This window comes from Bison bison, unplaced genomic scaffold, assembly GCF_000754665.1.
Source record: "Bison bison bison isolate TAMUID 2011002044 unplaced genomic scaffold, Bison_UMD1.0 scf7180017864333, whole genome shotgun sequence".
Taxonomy (NCBI): Eukaryota; Metazoa; Chordata; class Mammalia; order Artiodactyla; family Bovidae; genus Bison; species Bison bison.
The window spans coordinates 2,138,656-2,157,570 of NW_011494905.1; the positions used below are offsets into that span (position 1 = coordinate 2,138,656).

General features: G+C 40.7%; 1 protein-coding gene across 3 annotated transcripts in view; it reads left to right on the forward strand.

Moving 5' to 3' along the window:
* Positions 1–18,915, forward strand: part of KNG1 (kininogen 1) — a 23,761-nt gene continuing 4,846 nt past the window's right edge. For 2 of the 3 annotated variants that reach the window (XM_010853898.1, XM_010853899.1), the window contains exons 1-7: positions 1–379; positions 2,496–2,606; positions 3,612–3,696; positions 7,226–7,398; positions 8,536–8,643; positions 11,776–11,860; positions 13,940–14,112. In XM_010853898.1, coding sequence (XP_010852200.1) covers positions 188–379; positions 2,496–2,606; positions 3,612–3,696; positions 7,226–7,398; positions 8,536–8,643; positions 11,776–11,860; positions 13,940–14,112 — 927 coding nt within the window. In that variant the 5' untranslated portion in view covers positions 1–187. The remainder of the gene's footprint in view (positions 380–2,495; positions 2,607–3,611; positions 3,697–7,225; positions 7,399–8,535; positions 8,644–11,775; positions 11,861–13,939; positions 14,113–18,915) is intronic. The other variant, XM_010853900.1, reaches the window with a different exon arrangement.

Sequence of the window (18,915 nt, forward strand, 5' to 3'; positions counted from 1 at the left end):
GGTCCTTTGTCCTTTGGGAATAGGACAAATAGTGCATGACATCAGGAATCAGCCAGGGCCCAAAAGCACTGGGGCAGAGAGAGCACAGCCCAGAGGAGACAGAGGCTGAAGCTAGTTAACATCAGTGTCTTGGCTCCCAACTGGCTCCCAATTCCTGGTGAAACTCCTAAAGGGAGACTGTTAAATCATGAAATTAATCACCATCCTTTTCCTTTGTTCCAGGCTGCTACCAAGTTTAACCCAAGAGTCCTCTCAAGAAATCGACTGCAACGACCAGGATGTATTTAAAGCTGTGGACGCTGCTCTGACAAAATACAACAGTGAAAACAAGAGTGGCAACCAGTTTGTATTGTACCGCATAACCGAGGTCGCCAGAATGGTGAGTGAGCTGTGTTTAACCTTGGGGTCACTTGGGATTTGTGCTGTCACTTGGAGCCCAGGTCCCACTCACCCCCAACCCCACCCCACCCCCACACATGCACCCCAATCACCAGAGAACTGACAATCAAAGGGAAGCTTTGTGGTTGTTTAATTGCTAAGTCATGTCCGACTCTTTTGCGATCCCATGGACTGTAGCCTGCGAGTCTCCTCTGTCCATGAAATTTCCCAGGAAAGAATCCTGGAGTAGGTTGCCATTTCCTTCTCTAGGGGAATCTTCCTGACCCAGGGGTCAAACCCACATCTCCTGGATTCTTTACCATTGAGCCAGCAGGAAAGCCCATTCTTAGAGGAGTACATCTAAGAAATATACAATCTCACTTGTGTGGAATCTAAAAATTCCATCTCACAGACACCAAAAGTAGAATGGTGATTGCCAGAACTGGGCAGTGGAGGAAATGGGGAAACACTAGTCAAAGGGCACAAATGTCCGGTTATAAGATGACTAGGTACTGAGGATCGAATGCACAGTGCAGTGATTACAGTTATTAAAGCTTTACTGGAAATTTGTTCAAAGATTAAGTGTTCTCACCACAAAAATGAAGGTAACTATGTGAAATGATGGGTGTGTTAATTAGCTTGTTTGTGGTAATCATTGCACAATGTACATACAACTTTTATTTGTCAACTAAACCTCAGTTATGCTTGGGGAAAAGGAAGGTTTGTCTAAGAGGAGTCAGCTGTGTTGAACAAAATATCTATCATGAAATCAATGTGGCTCAATGCATCAAGGTAACAGCCATGTTCTAGCTGGTTTTAGTATTTTTTTTTTTAATCACTGATTGACACACACAGGATGGAGACAAAGCCTGACAGTGTGTGTGACTTTAAGAAATACAAATCTTTCAATAGTTTATTTAAATGAATTTCACTATAAAACACTGTGTTTCTGTGACAGTTAAGCAATCGATTAGTTTGGTGGAGAAAAAAAAACAAACGGCTATTTGATATGATGAGGAGAAAGGAAAAAGTCCAGTGGATAGAGGTTTTTTTTGGTTGTTGTTTTCTGAAAATCCGGTCTTTCTGTTTCACAAACTTGTGCATGCATGTGAGTCCTAGGGTTCTCTAGCAACAGGTTATTGGTGTTGTCTTTATTGGTTGACATCCATGGCAAATGTGGTTTATTCTAGTTTATTCTACAATGTCCATAGAATCACTGTTCATCTTCACTTTGCCATGTGGACACTGCCTACACCATGATCACCTAGGTTTTATTAAAATCTGAAACCTGGAAGGAACCTCAGAGTCTATTTTGTCTAATGACATCATCTCCCAGAGATGTGGAGAGAGCACTTTCCAGTATGTCAGGATACCTGAAATCCTGGGCTGGCTCTGCCTTTCCAAGGTGGGGAGGCTGCCTAAGCCATATGCCATCCACCTGGGGCCTCCCTACTCTCACCTCCCAACTGAAAAGCTGGGCAACATCCTCTCTGAGGTCCCAGACTTTGCATCTGGAAGCTCGTCTAACTCAGCACCTTTAAACTTTAAAAGGTTTATTTATTATTTCATGACATGCTAGACTAAATAGAAAGCAAAACAATGCAAACAAAAATACTAAAATTATTCATAATTAATCTCACCATCCAGATAACTGTTACTTTTTTGGGAAAGTTTAAAAAGGTGTATGGTTTGTTTTCTAATTATAAAAATGATAGATGTTTGTTTTAAAAAATAGATAATTCCGGAATGTTTGTTTAAAGAGAAAAGCGAAAGAGAACTCCCACCACTGAAAGACACATATTTTAATAGTTTCATTGCATAGTTTTCCAGACTTTTAAAAATCATATATTTATGTATAAATTGGTTTCTACAAAAATAGGCTAATACTATGGATCTACGTTGTAACTTAAAAATATGTATATTTGTAAATAGTATATTATGAATTTCTTCCAAGCAAATATTTATAAACTTTCAATATTTTTTCAATATTTTAATAAATGTTTTTGCCTTAGTTGAATCAAATAGAGGTCAAATATTCATAACTGTACCAGATCTCAAATGATGTGTTATTGGGTCAGTTAGATGAGACCTATCTATCCATGGTTGCTGTTTTTCAGGATAATCCTGACACATTTTATTCCTTGAAGTACCAAATCAAGGAGGGCGACTGTCCTTTTCAAAGTAACAAAACTTGGCAGGACTGTGACTACAAGGACTCTGCACAAGCTGTGAGTGTGTTGACCGCTCCTGAGGCTCCATTTTTCTCTGCTAAGTGTGCCAGACTTGTCCACCGGTGCTGGAGATGATTAATATTGCCCGCTGCTTTTATAGGATGCACATACGCCCTCAGCTGTGTGGAACAGCCAAATGCTTGATGTCTGTATTCTCAGATAGGTGGAAGGGGCATAGAGAGGCCTGCAGTTAAACACGGAGAAAGCCCTCCCACAGGAAGGGGACTCTAATGACCAACAGGGATATGTGGGCCAGGCCCCAGAGAGGCAACAGATCAATACTTGGCTGAGATCTGGGGCTGGTGAGTGGAGAGTGTGGCTGCTTCAACTGAACAATCCTGAGTATGAATCCTGCTCTACCTTCAACCAGCTGATCACTTGGAACCAGTGTGCTCCCTTGCAAGGGGAGATCAAATTGACTCCATGAGCTTGTTGAAGGAAAAAATGAAACACATTATGTAAACGATTTTGTTTTAATAACAAAGGGTCTTAACCTAATGCCTACCCTGCCCTGGCACAGCACAGCTGGTGGTTTGGCCATAATAATTGAGGGAGATTGTGAAGCTGCCTGCCAGGAACCAAGCCAATCTCCTCATAATCCAGGGAGCCATTTCTTCTATGTCAAAACCTTGGCTTCCTGGGTGCAGTTTGAACACTGGAACTGAGAGGTTAATCAAGAGAAGAGTTTAGCAGGCTGATTCACAGCCATGCTGTGCATCTTGATGGAAAGGAAATATCTCCAGGGCTCAGAACAAAGATTCATACTTTAAAATCTCATCATTTAGAGTGCCTCTCCTCTATCTCATGAATATTGGTGACTTTTAAAAAATAATGATTTGGCTGAAAAATACTTATTCTTGTGTCTCAAAACTCAGCTTAGGAAAAAAAAAAATCTTGACAAGATTTTGAAAAGGAAAACCATATTTAGCAATAGTACTAAGTGGATTTCATCTGAAAGATTAGGATAAATCTTTTTTTTTCAATCTTTTTTTTTCCCCCTAGGCCACAGGAGAGTGCACAGCGACCGTGGCCAAGAGAGGGAATATGAAGTTCTCCGTGGCAACCCAGACCTGCCTGATCACTCCAGGTAGCTGATGTGTTTGCTGGAGCTGCCCTAGGGGAATGAACCTTTTCGTATGGTGCCAAAAAACTTTTACCTGAGGGCGGCAGTGGCGATACCATTTGCAGCCTTGTGGGGGCGCTGGAGGGGAGGCGCGTCAGACTCCTGAGGTGGGCCCAGGCTCATGCCAATCATCCTCTTGGTGTTATCCGGATTCTCCTCCTCAGGAGCTGCGTTGTATTAGGTGTGTACGAAAGAATGAGAAGACAGAACAGGCCTCAACTGTGGGTAGCGTCCTAGCATGAGAAAAGTACAGGTTTTGAGTCAGATCCGGCCTGGAATCTTTCAAAGCTCTCACTTTCTTCGTTTTTCCTTACCTGTGAAAGGAGATAACAATAATTCCCACTCTGTACCATTCTTTAGGATGAAGCTAGATGATATATCTGAAGATGTAATCATAATAATGTATGAATGAAGTCAAGATAAAAGTAGTAACAATTAACATTTATTGAGCGCTTATTACCAGCCACAGTTCTAATCACTTCATATGCAGTAACATATTTAATCCTCACAACTCTATGAGTCAAATAGTAATATCCCAGTTCACAAATGAAGAAACTAAGGCCCACAGCAGGCAAGTATCTTGCCCAAGATCCCACAGCTAGTAATTAGCAGAGTGGTTGGAATAGACCCTTCATAAATGAAAGTCCTTTAGATTCTAAGTATGGAGCAGCTTATCAACAGATAACCACTGTTAGCTCCTTTCCTCTTGTGGCAGACGTGCCAGGTACAGAAGGATGGACACAGCTAGGTGATGTTAATCACAAAAGCCATCCTGGAACTGGCCTTTGCTTACAAGCGAGCTCCAGAACAGCATCTTCAGCCACCCTGGTGAACCTCACTGTCGTGGTGACTCTTCTATTTCAGCCTGAATCATGCATAGCATACCCACAAAAACTACATCCCTTGAGTTCCCATTCTTGCAAGAAGTTGCATTCAAAGAAAGAGAGTCCAAAACAGAAATCACAAGTCATTAAAATTTTCTGATGAGAATAGCTGTTTATTATTCAGCTTAAGAACTCTATATTGTAAGCAGATTTTAACATTATCCAGAGCACAGCACATATGTACCATGAGAAAAAATACTCAGCCACACCTTCAGAAATTATTGCTAGGTCCACAATCCTTTATCTGAAACATTTTTGGCCAGATATGTTTTGGAATTTCAAAATTTTAAATCTTTATTTTAATTTAAAAGTCTCTCTAGAAATTGGGACAGGATGGAAAAATCATTCTGTTACCCAAAAAAACTGAGTTTGCATCTTTCTCTGCTCTTCTCACCCTCAGAAGGTTGCTCCATCTCGTCTCCTACCCTAGTTGGGAGCTGCCCTTGAGGTCAAGCAAACCAGCCTCTGGGCTTTCTCCATCTCCCCCTTTCAGCTCCTGTGTTCATCTTTTTTTGTTTTCACATCAGTAATTTCTCTCATCTTTCCTGTGTAATCCCCTCTGGTTTTTTAACTTTGCCCATTACCCTGATTCAATCTAACTTCTACAAGGAAAGGAGGGGTAAAGCTATGAATATTTCCCAGTAAGTATTTTTCCTGACACGTTTATGGAAAGAAAGCTGACCCACAGTTGCAAAGGGGGTTGTGTTGAGCTGCTGACTGAGGGATCTTACACCCTTGGATAGTGAGAGCCCCAGGGTCAAGGGACCCAGGACTCCTTCATTACTTCCCCTTTTGGCCACATGTGCTGTCACTGATCGGGGGTGAAGGCTGTTATTACCTTACCAGTGTTATGAACACTGGTAATCTAATACAAACTCTCTCCTTTTAAACATTTTACATTGTTTTATTAAAACTCGTTCAGTGGCTTCCCGTTCTTACAGGAAAAGTGTCCTAAGTCGCTCAGTTGTGTCCAGTTCTTTGCGGCCGCTTGTACTGTAGCCCGCCAGGCTCCCCCGTCCCTGAGATTCTCCAGGCAAGAACACTGGAGTGGGTTGCCATTGCCTTCTCCCTAAGGGCTTGCATCGGAGAAGGCAATGGCAACCCACTCCAGTACTCTTGCCTGGAAAATCCCATGGGCCGAGATGCCTGGTAGGCTGCAGTCCATGGGGTCGTGAAGAGTTGGACACGACTGAGCGACTTCTTTCATTTTTCACTTTCATGCACTAGAGAAGGAAATGGCAACCCACTCCAGTATTCTTGCCTGGAGAATCCCAGGGAAGGGGGAGCCTGGTGGGCTGCCGTCTGTGGAGTCGCACAGAGTCGGACACGACTGAAGCGACTTAACAGCAGCAGCAGCAAGGGCTTGCATTCCATTCTTAATTCACTTCAGAAGGTCTAGGAAAGGCCTCCAGCTGAGCGGAGAAAGTTGTGAGTATGTGCATCTTCCAGGAGAGGGCGCCATAGCTTACACCAGGGTCGTCAAAGGAGAGGGTGACCCAGGTAGATAGGAATCCAGGCCTACAGAGCATAGCTCAGGCTGCACAACAGAAGTCTCTGTACCGACTGCTGAGTTCTGTGCTCAATCGTGTCCAACTCTTTGTGGAACCCAGGTCTCCAGCATTGCAGGCAGATTCTTTACCGTCTGAGCCACGAGCCACTAGGGAAGCCCAAGAACACTGGAGTGGAAAGCCAATGCCATCTCCTGGGGAATCTTCCCGACCCAGGAATTGAAGCCAGGTCTCCTGCACTGCTGGAGGATTCTTTACCAGCTGAGCTACCAGGGAAGCTCCTGCTTCCCTGCTTCCCTACCAACTGCTCAGACCTCAAATCACCCTTCCCTGTCTCCTGCTATAAACTGATAAGCTGTGTGTACACCTTGTCCCACACCTCTGTCCCTGCCTCATCCTGCTTCATGCAGACCCATTTGTCCCTTCTCCTCAGGCCTCACACCTCGGGTTGTGAGGTTCACCTTGACTGCTCTTCACCCTTGTTAGCTCAGCGTCTTTTCCTCCGAAAAGCCTTTCCTGTGCTTACTCTGGGCTCCTGCTTTTCCAAGTTCTTGCTGAATTATATTGAAATCATCCATCTCCAGTTCTGTCTCTCCCCCTTGACTTTGTCCAACTCCTTCATGGCAGTGAACATTACTAATGAATTTATGTATCCACACAGCCAGGCTCAGCACAGGACATGTTACAGCAGGTGTGAAATACATGTTTGTTCAGTAGAAAGGATATAGAATGTATTACACCCTGAGTCCAGCTTCAAGGGGCTTTCATTAACACTGCAAAGTAAATTAAAATACATCTGTAATGTTTTGATTTTTATGAGGATAGATTCGTGTATCACTCCTGTAATTTTAAGTGACTTTAAAATAAATTTTAAATAACCATGCACAACAGAATGCATACAAGATGTTCCTAAGCGAATGGTAGGCCTTCCTTCTGACTCAAAAGCAGTCTTGTGTTTTCTTTTTCTAGTGCTTACTAGGATTTACTGGAAAGTTTGTTATCAAGGCTTTTTATTGATGAATTATCTGACTTATTCAGGGCAATGTATGTGAATGTAGATTTCATTCCTTAACGCTGCCGTTTTGCCTACTCTTTGTCAAGCCGAGGGCCCCGTGGTGACAGCCCAGTATGAGTGCCTTGGCTGTGTGCATCCCATATCTACCAAGAGCCCCGACTTGGAGCCTGTTCTGAGATATGCCATCCAATATTTTAACAACAACACCAGTCATTCCCACCTCTTTGATCTGAAAGAAGTAAAAAGAGCCCAAAAACAGGTCTGTTCTTTAATTTTTCTTTTGCCATAGTATTGCTAAAATGTGTTAGACCTTTAAGGTTTAGAATTTCTTTACCTAAAATAAATCTTTGGCCAGAGGACAACATGATTCCACAGGTGGTGGTGAGGAACTCTTCCGTGTTCTCATATGACCAGCTTGGGGGAACAAAGGCTTTCTCCATAGGCACAGTGATTTGGCTGCTGCAGTGTGTAAAGAGGGGAAAGGAGGCTAATCAGACTTCCTTCCTGGGAGATTTGTTTTTAATGAATGGGTGGTCAGCTCTGCTTGTGCTGTGAAACGGAAAAGTCATTGGTGAAAAAAAAGTCATTCTGGCCTTAGGATTTTAAGAAGACTCTATCATCACCTAGCTATCATGAGGCAAACATGACCCCCAATATTAAAATGTACCTAAAAAGGTTGGCACAGTTGCTGGGTACCCTCTAAATTATAGTCTCAGTTTCATCAGAGAGAAGAGCAAATACTTGTATTAATAAATCTGGTTTTCCCATTGAAGCCTTTACTGACAGTTGACTGGGCCCCTTGAATTTCAGCCTCTAATTATGGAGGATTCACTTTGGTCAGTAGCATTCCTTGCTTTTAAATTGACCTTTAGTTGACCTTCTGGAGCTTGCCTTCATGCAAGATGCAAGCTCTACTCATTCTGTTCATATCCAGCTATCAGGGTGGGACCCACCTCAGATAAAGCAGGAGAAATCTTACTGCATGGCCATCTGGGAGCCTAAGGACCTACTGGTTAAAGCCATTCCAGCTCCCAAGTTTTCTTTATCCATCTAGAAAAGCATGATTAATATTTTATAAAATTTAACAGATTATTTTTTCCTGCTGCCCACAGAGGAAATATTGCTAGGTCTTACTTAAGAAAATATAGTAATTCTATCTATAAATTGCTTTTCATTTTCAGACGTGTAGCTGTATGTGTGTATGTGTGTGTTGTGTTGAAGGGTGTGAGCATCATAAAGTGCTCAGTATTAATTTGGTAATGATTTTTGCCTAGTAATAACAATAGTTTGTATTTTTTGAGCACTTACCAAATGCCAGATATTATTCTAAGCTCCTTCTAACACTGTGAATAATGTTTAAACTGACCTTTAAATATTCAACCCAAAATTGTTTCAGGTGGTGTCTGGATGGAACTATGAAATTAATTACTCAATTGCACAAACTAATTGTTCCAAGGAGGAATTTTCATTCTTAACTCCAGACTGCAAGTCCCTTTCAAGTGGTGTAAGTAGGCAAAAAATCTAATTATAAAGTTCTTAGCCTTTTGTGTCCAGTATTTACAGGTGTGGAAACTCAGCTGTACAGGAAGACTCAGTCACTAAAATTTTAGATGACATTCAACAGTTCTGTTTCCCGTCCCATTGAGAATCTGAAACTCACGTCACCTGTCAAGCTGCTTACCCAGGGGTCAGAGTCTACACACCTGGCAATAAGCATCTACAGATATATCCAGGGACTAGCAATAGCCTGAGACAAAACGATGCCACAGTCAAGTTTGTCTTTTCATGTCTTCATGCTTTCCTATCTCTATTTCCTTCTGTGTGCTCAACAGCCTTACAAGGCTTCTGAACTCTTCCCAGGACAATACTTCCAACTGTCTCTGCTTGTTTTCTTACCCTCCCTCCCCTACTTTTCTCTTTAATAAATACATCCTGAGTCTCTCTCCTTTAGTGATCCTTTCTAGGATGATATCTTATTACTGAACCAAAATTATGTTAAAAGAGAGCATCTCAAGGTGGCAGGAGTTAATGCATGTTAAGATGATCAGGCATAAGGTCCTTTCCAGGGGTATATGCACTTTAGCAGAAGGCTGTGCTTGAAGCAAGGGTGGCTGCGAGTCTGTTTGCCTAGTCATTCTAGGTGATGAGAACTATTAGAAATAGATAATAGGGATGGTTTCACAACTCTGTAAAATGTCCCTGAATTATACACTTAAAAATGGTTAAGGAGCTTCCCGGTGGCTCAGTGGTAAAGCCATCTGCCTGCTAATGTAGGAGACATGGGTTCAATTCCTGACCAGGGGATACCCCACATGCTGCAGAGCAGCTAGGCTGGTGCACCCCAAATACTGAGCCTGTGCTCTAGAGCCCGGGAGTTGCAACTACTGAAGCCCAAGCACCCTAAAGCCTGTACTCTACAACGAGAGGAGACACTGCAGTGAGAAGCCCAGACGGCAGCCAGAGAGTAGCCCTGCTTGGTGCAACTTGAGAAGAGCCCGTACAGCAGCACAGGCCCAAGTACAACCACAAGTAAATAAATAATTTTTTAAATGATCAAGATGGCAAATTGTATATATATTTTACCAGAATTTTTAAAAATAGTTAAAAAAAAAAAGAGAGAGAAGAGAGAAACCCTCTAAAATCATAGGTTCTAGTCACTGTGTAACTTTGTCAGTTTGAATTGAATCTGGCCTTTTAAGCATCTATAACATCTTCTGTTTTTTATGCTTAGCTTCAAATTGAGGTTATATAGGCCTAAATGTTATCTAGCTTTAATCTTGCTGCATCTGTTCATAAAAGCCCTAGTTAAGTTTTCGCTTTGCAACACAGAAATGCAAAGGCTGGTTGAGGTAACAAAGCCAGTCAGATTTTGGTATAATTTTCCTAAGCCTTCACTTCTTCATCTGTAAAATCGTGAAGAATAATAGTATCTATCTCACAGAGTTATTACACTAATTAAAGAACATAAAATGCAAATGAATTATTTTGCCCACAATTGGTAAGATTTAAGGCCTTGCTATTCAAAGTGTGGTGCATAGACCAGCAGCATCAGCAACACCAAGGAGCTTCTTAGAAAAGTAGAATCTTAAGTCCACCTACATCTACTGAATGAGAATCTCCATATTATCAGAAACAAGATTCTCAGGCAATTCATCTGCACATTAAAATTTGAAAAGCAAAGATTTAAGGAGTTTCCTAAGTAGTTCTCAGTCATGTTACACCTTAGAATCACTAGCCTAGCTTTAAAAACACCTATTCCCAAACCATTCCCCCAGACCTTCTGATTTCATTGGTCTGGGGTCAGATGATCAAAAGTTTCTCGGGTAGACCAAAGATGCTGGTGATACTGAGAACTTTTGAGTTACCTCCAGTATACTTGTCCCCAACCAAAATGCAGGTATTGTAAATGTGGTATTTCCTGTATCTCTAAAAACACGACATGTATTATATTCATGTGTGTTCTTTTGTTGGAAATATACATTTATAGGCATCTTCAAGATAATAAGAAAACAAAGGAAAAAAATAATGTTACATCATACATCCAAACACTCAAAGTTATCTGAGTGTATTTCCGTCTTATCTTTTTTGGTGGGGAATATGGCCAATGTTGACTGCTTTTATGTGTGTGTTTTATTAGTTATAATTACTTTATATGCTACATTTTTTCTATGTCTTTAAAACTCTTGATAAACTTCTTTTTAAATAACTTTTAATATCCTAGTGAAGATACCATAGATTGCTTTTTAAATTACTTTCCTATTTTTGGTCCTATGTTCAAAAGCAACAAAATATGTTGTTTCTGTTTTTATTATAATTAATACCTCACCAAATATCTTTTAGAATAAAGCTATTTCTGTGTTTTGGGTGGTGATGCAGTTGGTAAAGAATCTGCCTACCAATGTAGGAGACACAAGAGACACAGATTCCATCCCTGGGTCAGGAATATCCCCTGGAGTAGGAAATGGCAACCCACTCCAGTATTCTTGCCTGGAGAATCCCATGGACAGAGGAGTCTGGCAGGCTACCGTCCATGGGATCACAAAGAGTCAGACATGACTGAGTGACTTAACCCTTGCTTCATATGGCTTTGCTTATCCTTGATGTTTATTTTACTCTATTAAAATTTTTTGAATTTTTTGGTTGTGCTACCCAGCCTGTAGGATCTTAGTTCCCCAACCAGGAATCAAACCCATGCCTCCTGGAGTAGAAGCATGGGGACTTAACAACTAGACCACCACAGAAAGTCCCTTGCCATTATGTTTAATCTTTCATTATGTTTTTTATTATATGCTATTATTCTTGAAGATGAAGTACCTTGACTTTGGTTTTAACTTAATCTAAAAGCCTCTGTCTTGCTAAAAGAAAATGTTACCCACTCACTTGTATAGCTACTATTTCTACATTAGGTATTCTTGTCATCTTATTTCATGTCTCTGTGTGTTTGTGTATTTGTTGGTGGTGGTGCTACTTTTTCATTGTTTCTTTTTTTTGTCTTTTGCATATAGACTATGTTTTGCTTTGTTTTTCTCTATACAATAATTTGCAGAGTCAACATCCTAATTTTAATTTTACTAGTCATTTAAAGATTCTTAAAAACATTTTTAATTTATGCTCTTATATGCTTTTTAAAAAACAGGATACTGGTGAATGTACAGATAAAGCACATGTAGATGTCAAGCTAAGAATTTCTTCCTTCTCGCAGAAATGTGACCTTTATCCAGGTAAGGGATAATGCGTGTTGGTGTTCATGCTGGTCCCAGACACCTGGCTAGGTCTTTCCATACCTATTGTGCTTTGGTTCCCATGATAAAGTCTACATGACCCACAGACCTTACTAGGAACACTGGGTCCCATCCCTGCCCTGCTGTGCTACAGCAAGTACACCTGAGACTGCTCAGCAAGTGGCCAAAGAGAATACAGTGACGGAAGGAAAAACTTACGTGTTTTGGGCAAAGCTGCCCTTTGATTACGTCAGCTGGTCTTTCTTGTATACCAGCTGTCTCTGCATTAGATATTGTGAACTGGGGAAGCTGTATCTCATTTTTAACTACTCAGAATAAGATCCTTTCAATTATAGTTTTTTTCCCTTTGCATGTTATAATATGGGGAAAGGGTGATAGTGCATATTTAAGGTCAAGTTAGTATTTCTTATACCAGTCAGCTCAGTCGTGTCGGATGCTCTGCGACCCCATGAACTGCAGCATGCCAGGCTTCCCTGTCCATCACCAACTCCCAGAGCTTACTCAAGAGTAACCTTGTGGACTTATTCATGTCCATAGTGTCAGTGATGCCATCCAATCATCTCCTCCTCCATCATCCCCTTCTCCTCCCGCCCTCAATCTTTCCCAGCATCAGGGTTTTTTCCAATGAGTCAACTCTTAGCATGAGGTGGTCAAAGTATTGGCATTTCAGCCTCAGCATCAGTCCTTCCAATGAACACCCAGGACTGGTCTCCTTTAGGATGGACTGGTTGGATCTCCTTGCAGTTCAAGGGACTCTCAAGAGTCTTCTCCAACACCACACTTTAAAAGCATCAATTCTTCGGCACTCAGCCTTCTTCACAGTCCAACTCTCACATCCATACATGACCACTGGAAAAACCATAGCATTGACTAGATGAACCTTTGTTGGCAAAATAATGTCTCTGCTTTTTAATATGTTGTCTAGGTTGGCTGTAACTTTTCTTCCAAGGAGCAAGCATCTTTTAATTTCATGGCTGCTGTCACCATCTGCAGTGATTTTGGAGCCCCCCAAAATAAAGTCAGTCACTGTTTCCACTTTTTCCCCATCTGTTTGCTATGAAATGATGGGACTGGATGCCATGATCTTAGTTTTCTAAATGTTGAGTTTTAAGCCAACTTTTTCACTCTCCTCTTTCACTTTCATCAAGAGGTTCTTTAGTTCTTCTTTGCTTTCTGCCATAAGGGTGGTGTCATCTGCATATCTGAGGTTATTGATATTTTTCCCGGCAATCTTGATTCCAGTTTGTGCTTCATCCAGCCCAGCATTTCTATGATGTACTCTGCATATAAGTTAAATAAGCAGGGTGACAACATACAGCTTTGATGTACTCCTTTCCTGATTTGGAACCAGTCTGTTGTTCCATGTCAATTTCTAACTGTTCGCGGCTTGACCTGCACACAGATTTCTCAGGAGGCAGGTCAAGTGGTCTGGTATTCCCAGCTCTTGAGGAATCTTCCACAGTTGGTTGTGATCCACAGTCAAAGGCTTTGGTATAGTCAATAAAGCAGAAATGGATGTTTTTCTGGAACTCTCTTGCTTTTTTGATGATCCAACGGATGTTGGCAATTTGATCTCTGGTTCCTCTGTCTTTTCTAAATAAATTTAGCTTGAACATCTGGACTCATCTTGAATATTCTTATACCAAGGGTTGGCTTTTCTCATACTTGGAAAATAGTTGTGTACATTGCACAATATGAAGCATTACTGAAGTTTCCTGCTCACCAGAATCATAGGATTTAAATTTTTCCCGCAAGAAAATCATTCCTTTACGTTAAGCATTGCTTTTTACAGTTTCCATTAAAAATGCAAAAACTTTAGAAAAGAGCAGCATATTGATTGAGTCACCTTCTGATTGAAAGTTTCCCTAAACACACTTGGCTTTTAGAAGAGGAAAAGAGAAGAGAGAGTCAGTTGGAGGTCTGACAGACAACCTCCACTGCTGGGCCTTGGGCTGCCACATGGTCCTCTGTCGGAGGATGCTGGATCACATGTGGAAAAGGTACTAGGCTAGATTGCTACTTCAGGGCACACACTGACATGAAATCTGCCTCTTTCAGTGAAGGATTTTGTACAACCACCCACCAGGCTTTGTGCCGGCTGCCCCAAACCTATACCTGTTGACAGCCCAGACCTGGAGGAGCCTCTGAGCCATTCCATCGCAAAGCTTAATGCAGAGCATGATGGAGCCTTCTATTTCAAGATTGACACTGTGAAAAAAGCAACAGTACAGGTCTGTAAATTATAGTGATAGTCTATTGCAGATTGTTTACTAATTTTGCCACTGATCTTGGCTCTGGATTGGGAAACAGTATACCTCACAAATGGGATTTGGTAGACTTGAATTTCAAGTCCCAACCTCAAAGCATGCTTGATGTGTGGTCTTGGACAAGTCACTTAAAGCACTGTCTCCGTTTTCTAGCCATAAAGGACTATAGTAAGTGTTAGTTGCTCAGTCATGCCTGACTCTTTGCGACCCCATGGACTGCAGCCCTCCAGGCTCCTCTGTCCATGAGATTTTCCAGGCAAGGATATTGGAGTGGGTTGCCATTTCCTTCTCCAGGGGATCTTCCCAACCCAGGGATTGAACCCGGGTCTCCTGCACTGCAGGCAGATTCTTTACTGACTGAGCTACAAGGGAAGCCCATAAAGGACTATAGGAAGGGTCAAAAAAATAACATATGTCAATCACTTCTCAAAATCTAAAGTGCCATATAAGTACTAGCAACTTGTATAATTAAGAAAATTGAGAGCTAGGAAAAACAAGACTTACCCTCTGCCTTTCTAGATCCATCTCTCATTATAACATCACTCAGTGCCTTGGGCTCAGCCACATCAGCCAGCCATTGCCCAAACTTTCTTTGCATGCTCATCTCCATCTCATTTTTTCCCTGCCTGGGGTGCCTTCCCCTCTACAAGTGTCCCTTCTAGGAATTCATCTCTCCTTCCATGCCTGTCAGTAGAGGTGAAGGAGTATCCTTGTTTGGAGGTCAGAGGGCCTAGCTCTGCAACAGCATCTGCCACTCACATCCTGGGTGACCCTGGGAAGTTATTCAGACTCATGAAACCTTTGTGGCTGGATCAAAAAAGCCCAAATCCCTTCAAACTCCAACAACATATGACCGATGTATTTATGGACAGATTGCTATTATGGAACCTCAAAACTGGCTTCCCTAAATACAAGCTAAAGAAAAGTCATCAAAAAGGAGCCAAACTGGGAATTTCCTGGCAGTCTAGTGGTTAGGACTTCACACTGTCACTACTGAGAGCATGGTTCAAACCCTGGTCAGGGAACTAAGATCCCAGAAGCCATGCAACATGACCAAAGGGAAAAAACTCTTATTGCAAACAAACATGATTTTTATAGGCTTCCATGATGGCTGAGATGATAAAGAATCTGCCTGCAATGCTAGAGACCTAGGTTCAATCCCTGGGTTGGGAAAATCCCCTGGAGAAGGGAATGGCAACCCACTCTAGTATTCTTGCCTGGAGAATTCCATGGACAAAGGAACCTGGTGGGCTACAGTCCATGGGGTGGCAAAAAGTCAGACAGGACTAAGTGATTAACATACAAAAAACATGATCTTTATAGTCTACAAAGAAAATCTCACTTTAAAAGTTCATAATTCTGGCTCAGTAATTGAATTTCTAGAACTATAAAATAGAAAAGTCTTTAAATACAATAATATTCATTGCAGCTTTAACTATAAAACCAAAAAATAAAATGGTAAACTCTCAAAATGATCAATAATATAGAAATGATCAAATTGTGTCTAGCATATCCTTACAATGCAGTATTAAGCAGCAATTTTAAACCATCTTTGTGAGGAGTTCTTGATGTAGAAAATGCTTGTATTATACTATGCAAAAAGAGGCCATAAAATTGAATAAACATTCTGTTCTTGATCATGTTATTAAAAAGTACAGGGAAAAGTACTGAAAATAAATGTCTCAGATTATTCATAGCTTTTAGGTGGTGTCACAGTGGGCTGTTTATTGCAATCTTCCTTATTTCCTGTATTAGTTTTATATGCTGGGGGGGAGGAAGACCTGAACAAACCATATTAAAATAAATCAAAACTGACACTATGATTTCTCTCCTACTCAGACACTTATTTCTGGATGTCATATCCTCTCCCTGATTTCACTAGTACATAACCCATGTTAGGCTTACTTGAAAGGAGTACTAATTCATGCTGCTCTTGTCTTTGTCAGCTTTTCTTCTCGCTCTGTTTTTCTGTAAAATTCCCTTATTCTTACTGATGCAGGAACAGTCCAGTACTCCACCACATAATCCACGTCAAAGAGTTGCTGTCAGGAGAGAATCACTCATTCTCAAGTGTGTGTATCTAGTCCTCTTGGTAGTCCCAGTTCTTTCTGTAAATTAGTCAACATACTAGAATGGATGTGTTTATGCTAAGGGTACAAGGAAAACCACAATAGAACAAGCTACATCCCTTTACTTGCTAAATTAATCTGGAATATTGTGAGAATTTCAAATTTACTTTTAAGAGGTGACTCTTTACTTATTTTTGCATTTAAAGGGGGCAATTTGGTCACTCAAGGCAGCCCTAGTGGAAGCAGCTGATTTATTGGAAATCAGCTTACCATAATGAATTTGCAATAGCCAGTCTCTTAGTGACCCATTTGCCAAATAGCTAATTTGTTTTACAATTTTAGTCTTGCCTTGGCTTTGCGTGTTTAGTCCTATTTGGGTACATGTCCATTCCAGGTTAGTTTCATATTTCAGATACCAAACATTTCTTAAATCCTTTGTTTTCTCATGTGAATGGTTGTGATTTCTGTCATATACCGTTCATTTTGCCCTATCCTCATGGCTGCTGTCAATGTTCTTCCCTGCCTCTGCTCAGATAAAAACACTTCAAGGATCTATGGGTGCACATTCAGGAATTTTCCTTTGACAAAAAGTCCTAGAAAGGTCAAGGAATATGTAGATGTCTAAGATTTATGGTGCAAATTGACAGATCATCAAATGATTTGCAATTATGTCAATTTACATTCACACCATGTGGATGTAAGACACTGGCTGATGGTCTTGACTCGACCTATTCGAATACTACCAGCAGTGACTGAGATTCCATGTTTCCCCCACCTGACCAGGTGTCATCTCTGTTTTTTATCCTTGACAAGATGCAAGGTTAAACATGATGTTGTATAGTTTTTTAAATGTGCATATCCTTGGTTATTAATGAAGCCCAACTTATTCAGGAGTAATGATCTTTTTAACTTCTCCAAAAGAGCTGGTTATGTCCTTGGTTCATTTCTTTAGTGTTGGGCTTTCTGTGTATAAGAATACTGACCCTACATCATATTTTTCCCAGTTTACCTTTTTACCTTATTCACTGTGACATTTGAGAATCAGTTTTCATTTTTGTGTAGTCAAATTTTGACATTTTCCTCCTTCCTTTAGGTTCTTTCCTCTGCTTTTCACCTATGAAAAGCCTCATCATCCTAAGAACTGATTAATGTTTTTTATACCTTTCTAGCTTATTTAGTTTAAATGTCTCAGGCATTTGGAACTTACGTTACTAAGTAGTATTCTATACTTTAAAAACAAAACTTGGACAAGATAGACTTAAGCAGGGAAGACTTCTGATAAGAACAGCAATATAGATGCGATTTTGAGGTTCTTGAACACAAGATATTACTGCTGCTGCTAAGTCGCTTCAGTCATGTCCGACTCTGTGCGACCCCATAGACAGCAGCCCACCAGGCTCCTCCGTCCCTGGGATCCTCTAGGCAAGAACACTGGAGTGGGTTGCCATGACTAGAGCTACTTTATTCCTCCCCTCTGGACCCTGAATAGAATTAAGCCAACAGCTGTGATTTTTGTCATATATTGTCAACTTTCCTAGGCAACATCATATTAATCAACTGTGGCTCAGAGGTAAAGAGTCCACCTGCAGTGCAGGAGACTGGGGTTCAATCCCTGGGTCAGGAAGATCCTCTGGAGAAGGAAATGGTAACCCACCCTAATATTCTTGCCTGGGAAATCCCATGGACAGAGGAGCCTGGTGGGCTACAGTCCATGGGGTTTCAATAGAACTGGACACAACTGAGTGACTAAATAACAACAACAATGTCAGAAAACTGGATTAAAGTATACTCTCAAATTAAGCAACAAAATTCATGATCACCAATGTATACACTTGAAAACACTTTTTGGACTTCCCTGCCCAGCTTATATAGGTCTGGAGTTTTACAAGTTATCAAATTTGTCTTATAAATTTTACTGTGCTTACCTAGAAAATGATGCCAGAAAAGGTAGAGGAGTAGTTTAGCTCTTCCTGTTCTCTGCTCTCCTCATCCTCCTCCCATTTCAATTCCTCCATGCTTTTCAAAAAACACAAAGAAAAAGGGAAGACTTATGTTATGGAATTATACTATCACTCCGTAACTTTATTTTTTCAATAATGGTCAGCCTTCCAGGAAACAGGTATGTATAATATATTCTTTTTGATAACTATATAATATTACGCACACAGACATTTAAATCCTAGAATGAAATGCTGAATAACTTAGCCTGAAAATTGAGCCACGTTAACTACCTTTTAAATTTATATATATAATTTTAAAACATTTTAAAAAGTATATTTTTCAAGTCTGTAAAGGCTGTAAGCTTTTTTAAAAAAAACTGTGCTTGAGATTCTGTTGAAGTCAGTGTATTGGAAAAAAAACACACAATGACTTTTACTTTTTAAGTAAATAAAGTACATGTATTCTAGACCAAAAAGAAAAAAAATTGGGCCACAAATATTAACAGAAGACAGTATTATATAATGATTAAAACTTGCTAGAGCTTAAAATAGTTTCTTAGTATTTAAAAAAAATCCCTCAGAGAAGCAAGCTAGAAATCCAAAGAACTTTCCTAATCACATAATTTAATCTACATAATTTCCATAGCAGTTCAGTTCAGTTCAGTTCAGTCGCTCAGTCATGTCCGACTCTTTGCGACCCCATGAATCGCAGCACGCCAGGCCTCCCTGTCCATCACCAACTCCTGGAGTTCACTCAG